Source organism: Rattus norvegicus, chromosome 14 (genome assembly GCF_021556685.1).
Source record: "Rattus norvegicus strain SHRSP/BbbUtx chromosome 14, alternate assembly SHRSP_T2T, whole genome shotgun sequence".
NCBI lineage: Eukaryota > Metazoa > Chordata > Mammalia > Rodentia > Muridae > Rattus > Rattus norvegicus.
Genome location: NC_141547.1, coordinates 6,696,177 through 6,717,163, shown reverse-complemented (window position 1 = coordinate 6,717,163; position 20,987 = coordinate 6,696,177). Strand labels below are relative to the sequence as shown.

The 20,987-nt window shown below is 43.4% G+C and overlaps 1 protein-coding gene across 12 annotated transcripts in view; it reads right to left on the bottom strand.

Annotated features, from left to right (window-relative positions):
- Mapk10 (mitogen activated protein kinase 10) overlaps window positions 1-20,987 on the bottom strand; it is a 276,187-nt gene that overhangs the window by 28,067 nt on the left and 227,133 nt on the right. For all 12 annotated transcript variants that reach the window (NM_012806.2, NM_001270556.1, NM_001318190.1 and 9 more), the window contains 2 exon segments: window positions 16,607-16,731; window positions 19,771-19,953. In NM_012806.2, coding sequence (NP_036938.2) covers window positions 16,607-16,731; window positions 19,771-19,953 — 308 coding nt within the window.

The window sequence follows — 20,987 nt, the reverse complement described above, 5'->3', positions numbered from 1 at the left end:
GCCCCGCCCATTGTAGGTGATGCCATCCCTGGACTGGTGGTCCCGGGTTCTATAAGAAAGCAGGCTGAGCAAGCCATGATGAGCAAGCCGGTAAGCAGCACCCTTCTATGACCTCTGTGTCAGCCCCTGCCTCCAGGTTCCTGCATTCACTGCTTTTGATGATGAACTATTACATGAAACTATAAGTGAAATAAACCCTTTCCTCTCCAAGTTGCTTTTGGTCATAGTGTTTCATTGCCACAATAGTAAGCAAGACTACAGAGACTAGCTTACCTCTCCCCCTGATCCCTCCACGCAATACTTAATAAACACACTGATGTTCTGGGTTGTAGCAGTAGTGGGTGTGTATTTATAAGAAAGCACATGCCACCAGATCCTAACTTTTCTGTGCACACCGGTCAGGTTTTCAGATCCGAGGCACACCCGGGTCATCCCGACCATTGCCAACAAAAACAAATATATTCTGCCAAGCAGCAACGAGAGGCAATAGATAACCAGGCTACAGCAACCTGCAAGGGCTGTCTAGGGAGGGCCACCACAGAAGAGTTGTCTGAGAAAAGCTCAAGAGAAGACGGTGATGGGCCACGATGAGCCGTGTGCACATCAGGAAGACAGACATCCCTGAAGGACACACAGCACAAAACCTTGGAAGGAACAGCTCGCTTGCCATGGTCAGAGAAACACAGGAGGCTGGAAAACTGTCAGAGAGCAAGAAAGTACAGACACAGGAAAGAAGGTCAGACACGCAGACCACTGCTGCTGAATGAGGTCAGAAATGCGTTCTGAACTTCAGTTATAAAGTAGTCGGTTCATTATCATTGCCCGTCACCAAGATGCACAGAATAGAACAGAACATCCCTAGGAGTTTGTGTGTGTGTGTGTGTGTGTGTGTGCGCGCGCGTGCGTGTATGCCTTTGTGTGCATGTGCGTGTCCATGAGCGTGTGCGTGCGTGTGTGTGTCCATGAGCATGTGTGTGTGTGCATGTGCGTGTGTATGCCTTTGTGTGCATGTGCGTGTCCATGAGCGTGTGTGCGTTTGTGTGCATGTGCGTGTGTGTGTGCATGCGTGTGTGTGTGTGTGTGTGCGTGTGCATGTGCATGTATGCCTTTGTGTGCATGTGTGTGTCCATGAGTGTGTGTGTGTGCGTGCGTGTGTGTATCCATGAGCATGTGTGTGTGTGTGCATGTGCGTGTGAATGCCTTTGTGTGCATGTGCGTGCCCATGAGCGTGTGTGTGTGTGTGCATGTGCATGTGTGTGTGTACGCGTGTGCCTGTGTGTGCGTTTGTGTGCATGTGCGTGTCCATGAGCGTGTGTGCATTCATATGTGCTTGCTGGTTGGCAACAGAAGCCACCTTTCTTACTACACAGCTGTGATACCATCTGGAGCAGCACTGATTTGGAGCTCTGTAAAGTTTAATGAATGCTTGAGTTTTTATTATGAAAGTGATGATAGTTTTTATTATGAAAGTGATGATAAGAAGCTTCTGGAAGGTGTCTGAGATAAGAGGCCTCATTCTACATTTCAGAAGGAAGACTCCAGGCACCCTGCCCACAGTCACCATGGACAGGAGTGGAGCTGTGTGAAATGAGACCAACACTGGACGGAGGAGAGAGAGGGTGTTTGGCTCACAAGAGGAGCAGTGCTCCATCAGGTCGGCAAGATTTCTGCAGGGCACCCGTCCTCTCCTGGAGATTTTACGAGGCTCGAATAACTGGGAAAATAGGAAAGGGCTTATCTCCGCGTGCACAGGGGAGCAGAATTCAAGGGACATTTACAAACCATAAAGCGACTGGTTCCACTTTCTCTGCACACAGTCAAGACGGCCAAATCTCTCCTGAGGAACTTGAAGGGGCAGACTCCGGAGAGACAGATATGAACACAGTGGATCAGTTCAGCACCACGTGGCACGATAATGGGTGTCAGGATAGTGGCCTGCAGATGGATGTCAGGAGAGAGCCCAATAACAGTTCAGAGAAGCAACAAAGTCCTTCAGAAGGTCTTTCTGCTGGGCTAAAGAACGTATCAGCCTCTGCAAGAGGTACAATACCTGTAAAGGAACTGGAAAGAGATTTTTGTGGAAATCCATTCACCACACACAGATATTGATTGCTGAGTCAGCCTCCTGGAGCCCGGGTCCCTCACACCACAGCTACAGGCACAAATCAGAAGGTGAGCAGGAGGCTGAGGGCCTTCAGTGATTCCGCATCAATACCGGAATCGATATCCCATCAACCTGGAGACACTAAGGGCAAGGAGCCACACTCCTCAGCAAGCATCAGTTCAGAGCCTGGGCTAGAGCCCACAGAGATGTGAACCCCATTGCAGCGTTAGTAGCTGTAGTGGGGAACTAGTTACAACGCACTTTACCATCTTTACAGCAAAGCAGATTTTCACACAAGCGTCAGTAGCTTTCTAAATCCCAATTTTGCACATTCAAGGGTATAATTATTTTCATCCCAGAACTTGTGCTTTTCTTCATCATCGTTGATTTCTCTGAATTGTTCCAGGATCTGAATTAATGAACTCTTTTAATCCGATATAAGAACATCTCTGGCATCCTACGCAAGAAATCATTTGTCCAGCACACCAACATATGAGATGGCTATCCCAAGAGCAGACAATATTGTTATTCTAAATTTATCATCATTTTAAATTTCTTCAATGCATAAATTATTAAAATACCACCCTCGTGAGGAGAAATCAACTTTTTAAAGGGTGCAGGGACATAACAATGTGATTGATGACGGGGTGTTGGCTCCCAACCCTAGCTCTCAGCTTCAGGCCGACGTGAAATCATTTTAATATTGCCTAGAACTAAAGCAATGGTCCAGAGGTGGCGACTGACCTGAGTCTTTTGATTAAAGTAATAGAGAATTGAAGTATCAATGCAAAATTGTATAACATAGCTAGTCTGCAAATAATTCAAAAACAACTTTCATCTAACTAGCATTTCTGAGTCCCATTTTGGTAAAAAAAAATGTATTAATTAAAGTCCAATACAGGGGCTAGAGAGATGGCTAAGCGGTTAAGAGCACAGACTGCTCTTCCAGAGGTCCTGAGTTCAATTCCCAGCAACCACATGGTGGCTCACAACCATCTGTAAAGAGATCTGATGCCCTCTTCTGGTGTATTTGAAGACAGCTACAGTGTACTTATATATAATAAATGAATAAATTAAAAAAAGTCCAATACATAAGTCATTGCATCAACATATTTATCTTCAAGTCACTGCCAGAATGCCTAAGTCTGAACTTTGTGACATAGGAAAAGGACTCTGGAGGTGAGAGAGTTCAGCAGGGCAAATCACCTGAAGGTGAGGGATGACTTCTGGTTGATAATGTGCCCACTGGAAGCCATATTACCCTCTGTGTATCACTAAAACTCCTCATGTAAAATATGGATGCATAAGTGGATCGCAGCAGGGGGCTGCGCCTTGAGGAAGATAAACTCCACTGGAACAAACCTCAAACTGCTATAAAATGTTACCCATGCCCTGCTCTTCCTTTTAGAAAGCACACTTCACTCTAGCAGGTTCTTCGAGCCATGCTAATTCACTCAGCAGCAAGACATTCAGAGGACTAGTGTAGAAAGAAAACAACTCTACTGGGCTTTTTTAAGTTACCAGGACAGAAATAAAAGCTGTATTCACTCCCCTCATGTTTTGTAGATTAAAACAGCTGAATTTAACATATTTAATTATATCCATAAAAGCACCTCTCTACTCGCACCACACCTTTTCAACGTCGATTGAGCTTGCGCACACACATCCCTTAAAACTTTATTAGACGGGACATTTCTTGCATAGAGATTAGTGATGGCCATTACTGAGGCCATTTCTGAATTCCACTCTTCCTCCATCCCTAGTGTGCTAAAGTCCCTCTTTTTCCTGTACCAACCACTTCCCTAGTTGTCAACTGGTCCTTCTGCTAATCCTCATCATTGTACCAATCGGAACAACAACGGGCTGCCGAAACAGATACCCCATTATTTTAATCCCTGATTAAAATCACTGCAGTTCCTCCACAGGCTCCGCCACAGGAAGCCACTGGGGATGCAGAGATAGGCTTCCTACCCTGGTCTCTGCCTAAGTGTCCAGCTCAGTTCTCACCTCCTCTGGGTGACTGCACCCATTCAACGTGCTGCTCATCTGGGTCACCGGTGTGTCCTTAGCTTAGAGCAGGCAATTTTCCCTCCTTCTAGCAGCCTACTCTGCTAAGAGCTTCCTTCCTCTTCCCTCCTGCTGATCACTTGGTACCAACTGAGTTTTTTCCTCCTGAGAGCACTCTCAGATATCAGACTACTGAAGAGTGGGCTTCACTGTCCCTCCATGCTTCCCAGCATCTCTAGTTCCCTTTCTGTACTAGTTACCAGAGTGGTTTCTCTCTCTCTCTCTCTCTCTCTCTCTCTCTCTCTCTCTCTCTCTCTCTCTCTCTCTCTCTCTCTCTCTTTCTCTCTCTCTCTCCCTCTCTCTCTCTCTTTCTCCCTCTCTCTCCCTCTCTCTCCCTCTCTCTCCCTCTCTCTCTCTCTCTCTCTCCCTCTCTCCCTCTCTCTCTCTTTCTCTCTCTCTCTTTCTCTCTCTCTTTCTCTCTCTCTCTTTCTCTCTCTCACACACACACACACACACACAAACACACACACACATATCCTTATTTATATAACTACAGACAGTACACACTATAATCCTCCCAGTAACAGAAAGTTTCTTGTTTTGCTAATAGAAATATCAGCTGTACATAATTAAAAGTAATAAAAAAAACTTCAGGAGATGAATTGAGTGCCTATGACCAGTAAAGATCATGTGACCTGAGTCTGGGTCTTCTCTTTGCTTGCCCTGAGTGGTTTCTATGGTATTATACCATCTCCCTGCACTAGAAGTGGTTTCCTGTTCTATGTTTCTTAGTTAGCTGTGTCTCATGCCTCAGCCACCTCGGATTGGGAGAGCTTGGATATGTACAAGCGTCTTTAAAAGGAACTCACAACAAACCATGTTTTTAGTTTAAACTATAGCGAGGCCTTCCCCCTGCAGGACAGCTACTCGTGATTTAAAAGGAATGTTCTGTGGAGGGATTTGTAGGAATTCTAGCTAGAAAAGAGTCTGCTCTGTGAGGATGTAGCAATGGCAAGGTAGTGTGGCCAGCCTGCCTCCCATAAAGGAGTGTGACAGAGGGCTGCACTGCGAAATTATATTCTACCACACACATCACCAGCAAAGACAGCAGAGTGGTGTCTGCAGAGCCCACTCCAAAGCACCTCACGCCATAAGTGAGATACTTTCTGGAGCTCTGCCTGAGGGGTAGCTATTGTGTCCTGCACTTTTAAGAAGTACATGGAAAGGCTCAGGTTTCACAAGGTGAGTCAAGACAGAAATTGCACTTCCCTGGAATTATGCACAAGGGAGTAATTGGGGGAAATCTTTGGGGGTAAAAGGTATTTCTGTGGACAAGTTCCTTATCTTTTCATAAGATATTATAGTTCAATATTCCATAAAGGATGCTGGGAGTCTCGTATTAAACCAGAAGCAAGTTATGGAAGAGGTTTTTATCTTCCCTATGACTGTCTTGCCATTAAAAAAAGGAACATAATAATTTTATTATAGAGCGCACTCTGTGAAAGACCATCAACTCTTAATAGACTTGTAAAAAGGAAGTGTAACCTTTTCAATATTCTGCCGCATCGTCGGATGAATCCATTCTACCTTCTCTCTTCTAACAGATGCCCCAGGGCCTCAGCTATAGTTCTACTATGGGAGGGAATGACATTCAAATCCTGCTTTTCCCTGACTCTGCAGGTTACCAGAACTTAGCGATCCATTCTCCCTGTCACCGAGTCTTCTCATTCCGAACCTGAAGTCTGCAGACTTTAGCACTTCTGATGACCTTCTGACACTATAGGGTCAACATAGTCATTCTCTGGTGTTCATAGCCATTGGTTTTCATGTGATCACCCATAAGGGCCTCAGCATCAGCATCAATGGAGTTTCCGGTGCCCAGTTCCTCCTAGAATATAACGTCTCTTTTGATCTCTTATCCTTAAGAGCCAGGTTGGTAGGTTAACCCTGTGGTGTCAGCCTTGCAGGGTGTTTTGTTCATGCCTTTGTTTAGTTCACCCCTCTGTTGCAACACAATATACTCAATGTCTTAGAAAACAGAAACAAACAAATTGTTGGGGCTAAGCATGCCAAAGAAAGGTGGACCCTACACAGGACGTAGGGCATTATGCAGGAGAAACAATCTGGCAGCAAGACTCGAGAAAAGCTGAATCTGAAACCTGCCACTCTCATGAAACCTGCACCATCCGTTGTAGAGTGTGACCATGAAGCCATGAACCAGCTGTCAACTTAACTCTAACAAACTCTCCAGTCAAAGAGCTAGCTGCTTCAACAGGAGACAGTGGCTGTCACTCTCTGTTCCTTAGAAAAAGATCATTTAAAAGTTGCTTAGAGCCGTGTGCACACACACAGAGGAGGGAGAGAGGGGGAAGGTGAGGGAGGGAGACTGGGAGAGGGAGGAGAGGAGAGAGAGAGAGAGATCTACAGTCAGTGGTGACCTCTGAAGGCACCGTGATATATATATATATATATATATATATATATATATATATATATTATATGCGCTTCATCCCAGTTCTTAAAATAGTGAGACCTTTAGAAATAAAAGTAACTTTGATACAAACATGTATTTATATCAGGGGAATAAGCTACTTTTACAAAAGAATGCAGAAGTGTTATCAGCATTTTTGAGGATCCCTAAAATAAGCTTTTTCTACGGGATCAATGCCTTTCACAACTAAATCTGGAATCTGAGGATGTATCTCGGTGGTAAAGTGCCTACCTAGCATAGAAAGGGCCCCCAGCACATCAAAAATAAAACTAAATAAATAATAAATAACTCGGGTGTGTAGTAAAGTCACTCCAAAACTCTTGTGAAGATTATACACTCTAAGCCCAGAAAGTCATAGGTCCATGATCCCAAGTCAGGGATAAAGCAGGTGGCTGAGTTAGCTTAAGACACAACATTGTGACAAGCCCCTGGTGATGGAATGCAACAGTATCAAAACAACCAGAATGTTATTCAAAGACACCTTCACTGAAACAACCACACTTGATCTTAGCCAAAAGGCCGAGAAGCGATTCACTGAAACAACCAAACAGTGGGAAAGGCCCTCAGTTCATCCAAGGAACCATTGAACAGTAAGAAAGTTTAGTGTTGGACTCTGCAGTCCTAAGAGCTGGGAACTGCCTCCCTATCTGGGCAGTTTGGGCTTGACAACCTTGTGAGCATGGGACTCTGTAAGCATTTAGTCACAGGGAATACCACAGGATGGGAGTGTACACACAGGTATTTTCTAATGAAAGGTATCATATCTAAATTTTCATCGTTCAGCAAAACCGCTCTGAATCTGAGAGAAAGGAGCCAAAGAAAATGCTTCAAGTAACAAAACTATTTAGCGTTTCTACCGATGAGCACTCATCTTGGAAGAAAGCTAATGTGTCTGCTCGATACAGAGCTTACAAATAACGATTACTGTGTGGGCCTTGTGGAAACTCCTAGCGAAGACTCTAAGCGCGTGTATCAACGCAGGCGTGCCTTTGAGAATGAACTATTCAACCATGTCGGTTCTTCACCTGTTCAGCAGATGCTGTACATGTCAACGAATTGAAGTCAGGCTGATCTTTACTCTTTAGTACAAGAACTTCCTAAAATGAGGGATAATTCAACTAAGAGTAGAGTGCACACTCCTTTCCCAAGTCAGGGATAAAGCAGGTGGCTGAATCAGCTTCCGACACACATTGTGACAAGCCCCTGGTGACAGAATGCAACAGTAGCAAAACAAGCAGACGGTGATTCAAAGACACCTTCACTGGAACAACCAGACCGTGGGGAATACAGCCTGTAGTGAAGTTTTATTTTCTCTAAAAGGCAATTAGTAAACTGCTCACATTTTGTGGCTAAAAGGATGCACCAGCATGAACAGATGGAATTCTTTTTAAAATCTGCAAAGTGCAAATATTAAGAATCACAGCCATCGGTTTAACTTCTACCAAGTAAACGAGAGCTACAGACTAAGAAGCGCTCTTTCTGCAATCAAACATGGAATGAAATTTGCATAACTTTCAGCTCCTGTGTCTTCCCACCTAATTCTAAGTGTGCATACGTTTTAAGTGTGTATCCTTAGCGTTCTAGTCTACACTAAAAGAGTCTTCTATGGCAGGTAGATGGCACCAAACTGGTTCCCAAATTCGTCTCGCCATGTTGCTGCTCTCTGGGTTTTTCACAGCATGCTGTACTCCATAATAAGAAATCATATGAGGTGGGTCTTGTGTGGGGACAGATGGCAGGGACAGCTGAGGGAGGTGCAGCCAGTTTACAGGCTCCATGAGAATGGGACAAAGCATCCTTAGAGAAATTCTTAGGAACATTTAGTCTGAAAACCAGAATTTAAATGACGCAAAGAGGAGAGAAGAAAATCAAGATGTTTTGCCTTCCTGGTCCCTTAGCAGTGCCTTTGTCTGTCTTCTAAAAACAAAGCCGTCTGTAACCCACACAGAAACTGCCATAGCAGTTATAAGACTGATTTTCAAACTTATTGATAATGATTATGACAATAAACTACAAAACCGAACACCCAGCAGTCAACTAACTCTGAAGGTAGGAAGTCATTTTCTCCCTCGGTCTGAATGGGAGGTCTTTTCATCTACTTGTGAATGCAACAGAGACCATTTCAATCTAACTTTCATAAAATTCCAAAAAAAAAATCTGAGAAATTTTTCTGAAATTAATTGTCTTCATGAGAGCTTCAAGTGGGCCCTTACTCTTCCAAAAGGAGCCACGTTGATTGGCTGGCTTTGTTACATGTAGTGGTGTGTTTAGTTGCAAATATATAGTAAAACTTCAGAGTCGGTTTTGCGAACGTAGATTCAAAGTAATAAATATGATTCAAAGGAACTAAAGAAAAACAATGGATATTTTTCTGACTTTATAAGATTGGTGTACATACAAAACGTTAAGAAAGAAATAAGTCATTGTGTGCGCTGGCTAGGCTTATGTCAACTGGACACATAGAGTTATCCAAAAGGAGAACCTCCGTGGAGAAGACGCTTCCATAAGATCAGACTGTGAGGTGCTTTTTACTTAATGATTGATGGTGGAGAGCCCAGCCCATTGTCGGTGGCGCCACCCCTGGGCTGTGGTCCTGGGTTCCATAAGAAAGCAGTCTGACAAGCCAGGGGGAGCAAGCCAGTAGGCAGCATCCTCCATGGCCTCTGCGTCAGCTCCTGCCTCCAGGTTCCTGCTCTGTCTGAATCCCTGTCCTGGCTTCCTTCAGTGATGAACAGCGAGATGGAAAATGTAAAATGAACCAACCCTTTCCTCACCAGCTTGCTTGTTGGTCACAGCAGTAGAAACCCTTGCTAAAACAAGTTGGTACCAGCGTCGTTTGTATGGCCATGATAGAGCTGGCCATGTTTTTGGGGACAGTTGTGGAAAGACTTTGGAACATTAGCCCAGAAAAGCCACTGGGTGTCGAGAGCTCAGTGATATTTCTGTGGAAGCTTGGAAGAGAGCGGTGAAAACGATGGAAGCCTAACTTGTGGAGTTTCAAGCTAAACTTAAAGCTTGAAAGCTTAAAAGACTCCACGAGGCTATATTTTATTTCGAGTTGAGATTCTGTTTTTCTGGTTAGCCAGGGCTCAATTAACAAGAGACCAGTGCCTCCACTGAAGCAAAGCCCCTGGTTATTGAGACAATTGAAGCCGGTCAGCTGGAGCTAAGAAATTAGCAGCGGTTGAGAAGAGACCAGCATCACTGAGGTGAAATCTTCTGGGCAACTTAGAGTTAGCGTACACATGCTGTTTTGCAGAAGAGACCGAGACTGAACTTTGTGCTGACAAACTTGGTAATGTAAGAGCCACCCAGGTGGTACTGGATTTGAAGGCATGAAGGGGTCGTGGGAAGTAGTTGTGGCTTGGCACTGTGAGAGGCCATTGGTGAAGGCACAGCTTCAGCCGTGGTTGAAGGTTCGGGACTGAAGGGGTCATACAAAAAAGTTGAGGGTCGGCAGCACGAAGAGAGCTATGAGAGGCTACTGCTGAAAGTGCAGCCCAGTCACAGCAGAAGACCGCAGCTCCGTGGGATGCCCTCCGAGAGCAGCAGCAGTGGAGTGAGGCCTGCTGGAGCACAGAAGACAAGCTGTGTGTGCTGCAGAGGCCGGGGCTGGAGAGTGACTCGAGCTCCTTAGAGGAGCCCAGAAGATCATGAGTGAATCCCAGATAATTGGACACTGAGCTTTTCACTCTGTTGTGAAGTTTGCTCTTGCTTGGCTCATATCGTGATTGTTTTACCCCTGTTCTTCCCTCTTGAAGAAGGCATTCAGTTCTGATTTCTACTTCAGTCTGAAATCTAAGAGATTTCGGACTCTTAGAGAGATTGTATATTTTAAAGAGCCTGAAATTTTGATGTGTTTGGATTTGTTTTTAAAAGAATACTATGGGACTTTTCAAAGTGATTCTTGGTTTTAATGTGAGATCTTGGGGGCGAATAAGCAGGAAAAAATTGTGGCTTAATAGTGACGTGATTATGTATCACATTGCCACAGGATGAGTTGTGCTGACTAGTCTTATGTCAACTTGACACTCAAACTAGGGTTAGCAGAAAGGAAGGGCCACAATGGAGATTTTATCTCCACAGGATCCAGCTGTAGGGCATTTTCAATGGGGGGAGGGCCCAACCCACTGTGAGTGGTGCTCTCCCTGGGCTGATGGTCCTGTGTTCTGTAAGAAAGCAGGCTGAGCAAGCCATGATAAGTAAGTCAGTAAGCAGCACCCCTCCACGGCCTCTGCATCAACCACTGCCTCCAGGTTCCTGCCTTGCCTGAGTTCCTATCCTGACTTCCTTTGGTGATGAACAACAGCCCTCTCTTCCCCAATTTGCTCTTTGGTTATGGTGTTTCATCAAAACAATAGAAACCCTAACTAAGACCTTACCCAAGGTCATACTCACAGAGGTACTGGGCACTCTTCCAGTGAAACTTTAAAGAAGGCATTTTCTATCCACATAAACAGAAATTAGTTTTCTTTTTTATTTTAGTGAAGCACGGATTTCTTAAAAAAAAAATAAAGTTTGTGGAAAGCATCCAGGCAGCCTTTAAAGAGCCAAAGCCCTGTGGTTTATGTTTGCTGAATATTTGATTCGTCTTGGAGAGTCGCTAGTAAACTTTGTGTGATAAATTTCAGATGCAATTGCTTTCTCCTCGGGCACACAGAGAAAATACGGGTGGCATTTAGCAGTATTTTAAGTATGTGCTCGCCTTCTGGGGCAGAAATCGTCAAACGGGAATGGTAGTTTTCTGAATTTCAGGTGAATTAATCATTCAGAAACCACTCACGGACATGCTCTCACCTTTTAATATTGCTCACCAGTGGAAATGCCAGTGCCACAATCTTCAATCCCTTCCTCCCAGTGGGAGGGAGGCTTTCTATACACAGCCGTTTGCATTTATATCTCATTCAAATCATCTCTTCCCAGATACTTAATGTTTAATGCTCAGAGCTAAAGTCAGACTCACCAGTTTAATGTACAGACCATAAAGCACTCGAAGAAAGCTTAGGTATATTTCATTCAGTGGCTTATCTCCAAGAGGTGAACGCCTACTGAGGAGCTGTCTGAATATTAAATGTGCTGACTCGTTTTCCTTGAGGCTCAGATTTTCCTGGCCAGTCCTGAGTTTATGTACACTGCGTCCAGTAGAATATACCAAAGAGATCTGTGGATATATGTATATTTAAAATTCTGTTTGTGATGTTGTTGTAAGGAGTTCGTTCATTATGGGTTCTAGAGAGTTCAGTAGATGACAGTGACCTAATGTGAGTAAATGTAGAAACCATGCATAAATTAACTCATTCATCAAGTAGCTTTAATACTGCAAGAAACAAGATGTTCGTAATGAAATCATGTTAGCTTTTACTGTGAAAGTATAGCCAAGGGTATTGAAAGCGAATTATTCTCATGATGAATGAGAATAATTTCCTAACCAGAATCTCAACTACTTGAACTCTGTTGAAGGAAACACATAGTAAAATTCAAGTGAGTCTTAAAGCTAGGCATCTAGTCCTTGCCAGCACAACCTTAAGATTGTTTGATTATTTAGCAATAATACGTTTAATAATATATGTTTCAGTTATAAAAAGCTGGTCAAGTTGAGGTTTCACATCCAGAGTTGAATAGCTGTTAAGAGTCTGCTCCAGGTAGACGAATGTAACCTGCTTGTTACGATGCAGTGGCTGACCCATGGCTGGTTGAGGGTCGGAGGCTTTTCACTGCAGTGCACAGATGATTGGCATCTGTGAGGGCCAGCCAATTAGACAAGATGGATGAAGCAAAGAAGTGCAGGCCGACAGGAACCGGACTTGAAACCCCATATGAACAACAATGCCAACCAACCAGAGCTTCCAGGGACTAAGCCACTACCCAAAGACTATACATGGACTGACCCTGGACTCTGAACTCATAGGTAGCAATGAATATCCTAGTAAGAGCACCAGTAGAAGGGGAAGCCCTTGGTCCTGCTAAGACTGAACCCCCAGTGAATGTGATTGTTGGGGGGAGGACTGTAATGGGGGGAGGATGGGGAGGGGAACACAAATATAGAAGGGGAGGGAGAGGGGTTAGGGGGATGTTGGCCCAGAAACCGGGAAAGGGAATAACATTTGAAATATAAATAAGAAATACCCACGTTAATAAAAAAATAAATTAAAAAAAAAAAAAGAAATGTTCTTTACCTCACCTTACTGGCAAGGTCTTTGTGCGTTTCTAACCTTCAACTTCTCCTTCTCCTCGGGAGGAAACCTTCAGCTGTTTGGTTACTTCTCTTCCACACAGGGATTTCCAAGGTGTGAATGAAGAAATCGTTGCTAGGTGTGTGCCATCTGTGGGCATGAAGCTGATTCCCTGCCTAGATCTGCTCTGTGGCTCAGGGGCTGACCTTTCCCAGCTGTACAGCGCAGGCTCACCTGTCAGCCACAGCGAAATACCTCAGTGGGAGATAGTGGGGATAACTTGGCATTTCTGTGGACTCTTCTCTCTAGAAGCAAGTGGATTCTCCTCTATGTCACCCACTCTGGCTCCCACTGGACAGCCAATAACCCTGGTCTCCAGTAAACCACCCCTTTGATCTTGGGTTTGGAGTACGTGCGTATCTTTGCTAATCTTAGTTGATTCTGGGGCACCTGTTTTTGGCTTAGTCTGACACCATTCTTTGTTTGACTACTGTTGAGTGCTCCTCAGAGTTAAATGCATTTGCGGAGATGACTCCTGGCAGCCCGACTGGTCCTCATGACCTCCTCTACGTGATTTAACTGGCACAGCTGCATCAGTTCTCTCTCTCCACAGCACCAATCAAACTCTGGCACTAAGCCTTTTGACCACAGGCTTCTGCTTCCTTATTCTATTTAGTATATCACAGCTTCTTGTGTCCATGTAGCTGCCCAGAATTACTCTGTCACGCTGTGTCTTAGTCTTTCTTCTAGTTTCATTTTGTTGCTATGATGAGCATGTGATCAAAATTCACTTAGGTGAAGAAAGGGAGTTTACGGGTTACAGTCCATCATCAGGGGAAGTCGAGGCAAGAACCGAATCATGAACTTGAAGCTGAGGCTGGAGGTTCACGCTTAACTGGCTTTCCTGTAGACCGGTACCACCTGCCCGAGTGAAGGTGCTACCCACAGTTCAGCTGGCCCTCCTGTGTCAATTAACAGAGCAACACCCCATGGACATGCACACAGGTCGTTTGACTCAATGTAAGGAGGACAGGTAGATGACATTTTCACCAATCTCAGTTTTAGAATCCAAATTGATCTTCGGTCTTGAACCAGAATGAGCAATCTTCATATAGACTCGACTTCTCCCCACCCCCAACACACAGACTGACTTCCTTTCCCCAGTCTTCCCAAGGACGCCAGGAAAAGCCCAGTCACAGCGTTAAGCTGCGTCGCACCTGTAGATCTGTCTCCAGCTGCCTTTTCAGCTTATCCTTGGAGCCGACACACACAAGGTCTGGCCCGCTCACCTCTTGTGGAGTCTCAAGGACCTAAGGTTCATAAACTGGAGCATACAAGATGCATGGCTGGCTTAACCTATCCTTAAGCCCAGACGCCCAGAGTAAGACTGGAGCCACCGTGACTGTCCTAGGGGCTCTCGGACAGCAGCACCCGGGGTACTGTGGCCTCCTCACTGCTGGCTTAAAGCCTGACTCCAACACAAGCCAACCCATGAACTTCTAGTATCAGGTCTGTATTCTTTGTTTTAGACACTTGATGGATCAAGACAAGTCCTCTGACCCCACACAGGTTGGTTAACAAAGCACGTGTGTGGTTGTTCCCACACTCTCGGGATTTGTTTCTTACTGGTTGTGACCTCTGCAGTACACTTCTGAGCGCAATAGACTGCCCTTGCCCTGGAGTCGGGATTCGCTGTGACCTTTGTAGGTGGAAGGCAACACTACAGCTATGCAGCCAGTGACTTCAGTTCTGATGTCAAACGCTTGCTCATTCTTCTCCCTTAGCTGAATCCTTTATGAGATCCTCAGGCTATCCTAGATCCTTAAATTCACATGCCTTGTCACTTTACGATCTATGCTCTGTGGTGACAATACTGAGAAAAGGTCTGGGTGGGTTGTTTTTTTCTTCATTCTACAAAGGATGTTGAAATAAACTTAAAAATTCATTGATGTTATTCTAATGTTCTGTTATAGATTCTAAGTAACTGTCTCTTTTATAGGCAACATAATTACAAGTGAATTACAAATGCAGACTTTATGACTCCAATTAAACTGGAGGCCTCGATCCATTAAAAACACATTGAGCACATGAAACCAGATCTGAGGAAAAATAAACATGCCACCGCTTTAGAAACTTCCAAAATAAAAGACAATCGGTGTCAAATAATTTTTGTTTAGCTAACAGTTGTACAAAGACACCAAAACATTTTCTTAAATTTTTCAGAAAAAGAATTCACACGACCTATTTTAAATATATTCATATATTTATTTTCCCCCTGCATTTCCTTCTACTCCATGGATATCTTTAAACATTTTTACAAAGTATGAAAGACTAGATCTATATTTGAGTCTTGAGAATAAAGACTAGTTTTAAGAATATTAGAAAACTCCAATCCGGAAAGATTGCATTTTGTAAAAAAAAAAAAAAAAAAAATCAAAGCAAGTTACTAAAATAAGCCTGAAGCAAACTGATACACCAGCATCACGGTAGAACTGCTCAGGCGGACAAAATTTAGGAAAACATCACACAAGATGGTAAAGATCCCTTTGTGCAGCTGAGGAAGTCAGGACTAGGGCCTCCTAGACTCTTTGGACACTAACCACTTGTTTCTCACATACAGAAAGAAGGAAGAGGAAATCAGAGTTGGGTAGGGTAGGACTAAGCACCGTTGGCTCCAGAAAACACTTAGAGAGCAGAGAAGAAGAAATTTAAGCGAAGCAAGACTATCTTTAAGCAAGCATGCCTTGCAGCACAGGGATTAAAAGCAAGGCGTTAGGTGATTCAGAGTAAATTCAACCGCAAAGCTAGAGAATCACATCAGTAGCTGGAGAATCACATCAGTGACTTGAACTACCACCCATGTTAGAATACTTTAAAGACATGTTGCCATTTCCAAGAAAAGACCAGACTGCGGATAGATACACTAACAAATGTCACAGAAAGAAACTTCTCAACAGGAGGTCTGCAGAGACCCCATGGGCAGCAGCTAAGAGGCAGCTCCCCACAGAGAAGCTGAAGTAAATGTGTAAGAACACACAGAGAAGGAAGTAGGTGCTTGAAAATATCTTTAAAGTGAAGAGTTAAGTTTCTACGAATTATAAACCTTACATAGGTCTAAGACCAAAGACATATCATACCGTGTTATTTAGAATCAACCTAGAAAATAAGGACCCATTTGAAATATCTACTTTCTTGTGTATTGTTCATGTAGGTTGCTAAGCCAACAGTGTCCTAGGAAAAGCTCCCTTACTGAAACATCCTTAAATACCGCATGGTATCAATGTCGATGTGCCATGAAGGAAATAAAAGTGAGGGAGCATCCCCACCAATGAGCTTCTTCTCTCCCATGAAACCTGCTTGTGGGGAGGCTGACAGTTAGACAAACTGGAGGAGTCCTACGTGTGAACAAGAAATGGCATCAGAACCCATCCTAAAGGACAGGAAACAGCATCAGAACCCATCCTGAACGACAGGAAACAGCACCGGAACCTATCCTGAACGACAGGAAACGGCACTGGAACCCATCCTGAACGACAGGAAACCGCACCGGAACTCATCCTGAACGACAGGAAACGGCACCGGAACCCATCCTGAACGACAGGAAACGGCACCGGAACCCATCCTGAACGACAGGAAATGGCACCGGAACCCATCCTGAACGACAGGAAACGGCACCGGAACCCATCCTGAACGACAGGAAATGGCACCGGAACCCACCCGGTTCACAGGAGGTCCAGGAAACAAATGAACTTAAAACTCATGGTGGGCTCCTCTGTGTGAGTTTAACTGTTTTCAGCACTTGCTATGGGTGGTTCGTGGCCAGTGCCTTACCGCCTCCACTTCAGCAGGGTCGTACCAAACATTGATGTACGGATGCTGCAATGCGTCATCCACCGATATCCTCTTCGCTGGGTCAATCACTAACATCTTTGACAACAAGTCCCTGGCTTGGCTGGCTGAAATGACAAAAGAGAACAGAGACTCCTAAGCTTTCATTTTGGCATGGGTGTTTATTGTCTGGAGAACAAGCTAAAAAAAGCCACAGTCATCCTAATATAGTCACATGCTATAAAAAGAAATGAAGCTTTCAATTTTTTGTCTCAAAATCTAAGTTACCACTTTGAGAGCTCTTTGAGGGCTATACGTTGTGAATACTCGAGTATGACTGTTCACTAAGAATTATAAATAGCATTTATCAGCCGTGAAGTTTGAATCGGTAAAGGAACTCGTGTGGCTCATCTGTAAGGATGCTACATGGACCGGATCGCGCATGGCGATCTACGGAAATGCACAGTTGAGAAGTAGAGGCGGATGAAGGAAATCAATCAATGTGCTTCCCTGTTCTCATACACAAAGCAGATCAGCAGAATTTAAGTAAAGTTCAAATTGACTTGCAGACCAATGTGTCCCAGATGCCCTCGATATGTAAAAGCAATCTGGGTGTTATAAAAACGACATTTTAACTACTGAGTTTTGTTGTAACATTCCACGTTCATCAGGCATTGAGATGCAGGAATCATGATTTGATGGAATCTGGTGGCTAAAGGCACCCCATACCATGGCTGACAGTAATAAAAATCTCCATATCGTGTACAAGGTGGCATGGTGAATTGTATGGTTGGGGCAGAGCTAGTTATGCAAACACACTGTGGCAGTCAGAAAGGGTATTTGTTCAATAGCGCAATTTTTTGAAGTCGCATCCATTTTTGTGTTTGAAACATGTGTGTTCTCCCTCACCTGTGTGTGCAGACACACAAGTGTAAAAGTCAGAGTGCAACCTTGGGTACTGTCCTTCAAACACTGTGAACCTCTTTTATTTATCTGTTGAGACAGGCCTGGAACTTTATCTGTTAGATCACTCTGGCTGACCTGTCCACACCTCCTCAACACTGAGGTGACAAGCACAGGCTCAATCCTCCTCACCACTGGGAACATTAGCGCATGCTCAGTCCTCCTCACCACTGGCATGACAAGCGCATGATCAGTCCTCCTCACCACCAGGATCTTTAGCGCATGCTCAGTCTTCCTCAACACCAGATAATGAGTGCATGCTCAGTCCTTAACACTGGGATGATGGATGATAAGCACATGCTCAGTCTTCCTCAACACCGGGATGACAAGCGCATGCTCAGTCCTCAACACTGGGACGATGGATGACGACAAGTGCATGCTCCCTGCTCATCTTTTGTTACATGGGTTCTGGGAATCAAACCAAGGTCCCAGTGCTTACAAACAAGCACTTCACCACCTCAGTTGAAAACCTAGCCCTGAGGTCACATTGATCTTTAGTTTCTAAAGCATGTGAGGAGATTTGACATGAAGGGCTTTCTTAACAGGAATAAGTAATACTTTAAACCACTACTGTTGCTCAAATTATCTGGAAGTTTTAATAGGAAAAATAAATCAATGTGTTTCAAACACACAGTAAAGCTTCTGGTTCAAGAGAGTAAAACCACGGTTGGCTGAGCAATTTGAAATATTTCTATTTAATGACAGTGCTTCCTAGTAACTGACATCAATAATTAGGACTAAGTGTGCTAGTGTGCATGACAGTATAGGAAATGGGGACGTTTAGGGATTGACAAATTTAGAGCCCCAATGTGTTTTATTTGAAAGACATCGTATGGATTCCATACTTGGACTCACATGTTCATGTGTAGTGTAATAAAATGTTTAGAGGGAAAATGTTTGCAAGAAGATATATTTTTATTAAAATATTTTAATATGGACATCAATTGTTATTAAATGTTCAGATTAAGGTAATTATGTTAAAGGTAAGAATTTAGCAATAATATAAGTGTATAAATAACATAAGTAAAAGCTAGGAAATCCCAACCATTCTCATAAACCAGAGGCCATCGCTGTGACCACTGGTGGCTTTTTCCCTCTCACTATTCACTTTTGTATATGATTCAACAGTCTGAAATAGTTTCCTTATTCAATATTTTCAAATACTTTCACTTCATTTTGCTAATACAACAGCTAAGATGTAGTAAATATCCTCACTCACGTATCTGTGACTATTTTCCTGTGGTTTATAATGTTTTACATTAAGATAAACATCATTCGTTAAAGGTTATTTTATGTCTATTGGCCATTTTTTTCTGACAAATACACTTTTCTTAATTGAGTCTCATTCTTTCCACAATAAAGCGCTGAAGGTCATGAGAGTAACAGAAGTTCACACAGACTCACATACTATTTCAAATCTTGAGTTGTTTTTCATGACCCATGGTCTACGAGCCTAACATGGGTGCTCATTTATCTCCTTAGTTAAAAGGGCTTCTTGATGTGTAGCTGATGTTACCCTCAGGTCCATGTACCCTGCACCCATAGAATCTGCTCTCGAGGCCATCTGCCTTTCTCTTCTTAGAAGGGGCACAGGTGGAATCCTCCCGGTTGAGGGGGGAATCAACTTTGCCAACGCCTGCTTCTAGCAGCCATTGTCAGTACCATATGCAGAGAATCGTTTTCAGCAAGGTAGTGTTGACCTTCAGGTAAGCATGCTGCTCTCCTAGAACCAGAACATGTTCCACTGACTGTTTGCATATGGTAATACTTCCTTTGAGTGCCAGCCTTACATTAGAACCATAAATATGGTAAACAAGTAATAACTTGCAAGAGTGCTATAATTAAACTCTAGAAAGTTGGACTAATGTCGCAGAGTATGCTCTCATTAATAGTTAGCCTGCAAGCACTTTCGCTACCATTAAATAGCTCAGTGAGGCATCGAATAAACATGTTCTCCATAGGTCTATGTATTTCAATGTGCAGTCATCGGGGAAGTATATTTTCTAGCAAGTAAAAGGCATAAAGAAATGTTTTCAAAGTAGAGTACGCTCACCTTTCAATTTTTCATTTCAAAAGAAAATTAATTTCAAGATTCTAACCACCACTGATCAAAGAGTTAACCAAGGAAGATTGCTGTCAGACACACCTCAGTGCAAGCCCAGGCAAGGCCTCCAGAACCTGTATGCTTGTGTGCAGCCGCTCACCTTTAAGTTTATTGTGCTCGGAATCCGCTGGGAAGAGGGAATCTGGAAAGAGCTTGGGGAAGGTGAGGCCTGCATACTTGGGCCGGTTCTCCACGTAGTTTCTGACGGTGGGCTGCAATTTCTTCATGAATTCTGGACACGGAGTTCCTAGCTGCTCTATGACTTTGTTCCACTGGTCAATATCTGGGAAGGAAATGGTTAAGGGAAAAAGAGGTGCAGACCAAGGACTCTTGCCTTCCCCTGCCTGTCACCTGAGTCCCATCAGCACAGCTGGAATTTCACTTAGCAACACAGGTGAAGTCAAAGTGGACAGCTTGGGAAACTTCTTGGACTTATAAGCCAAATTTGGGGACTTGTGTGCTTTTGAAGAACTACTATAATTTAACAAACACAAGAAATATAAAGTAGTCTTTGTTTTATAAAAACAAATAATGTTATTCAAATGTAACAGAACATCTTAACACCTATATAATCATGTGATTTGGGGTAAAATCTATAAGGAAAGATGATGGAAAATTCTCTCCTATTTGTAAAGATTAAAAGATTCAAACAATGTAAGACAGACACCTCACTTTTAATAATCATGTGACTTAGAGTTAAAATTATCTCACTTGATCATGATATTTTTACCCTAAAGTTACCTTGATCATTTTTATTTTTAGAGTAGCAAGCAAATAAATGTTTTAAGTATATTTCCCTGAATAGGCTTTAATATTTTTGTTCCTTTTCTAAAAGTGGGAAAATTTCACTGACACTTAACTTTTTGTCCCCATAAACATCACATTTGGGGTCTGCCCAGAAGCTTTGTTTCACTGTTCCCTTTCTAATCGAGAAACAAAAACTGTCTATAGTTGTGGAATACATTGTAAAGTTTTGATAGATACATACATACATTTGTAGACTTCAAATTTCTGGGGTTTTTTTCAAAAATGTATTATGCACTTGTAACATTTATATATTTTTTTCTTCTAGAAGACTGTTTGAAACCTGCAGGACCTTTAGGTCACCGTAGTTAACTCTGTCTGTAGTCACTGTCTGTAGTCTGTCTGTCACAATCACTCTGTCACAGACACTGTCAGTAGTCACTGTGTCTGTACTTACTGTGTCTGTAGTCACTCTGTCACAGTCACGGTGTCTGTAGTCACTGTGTGTGTAGTCACTGTGTCTGTAGTCACTCTGTCACAGTCATTCTGTCTGTAGTCACTCTGTCACAGTCA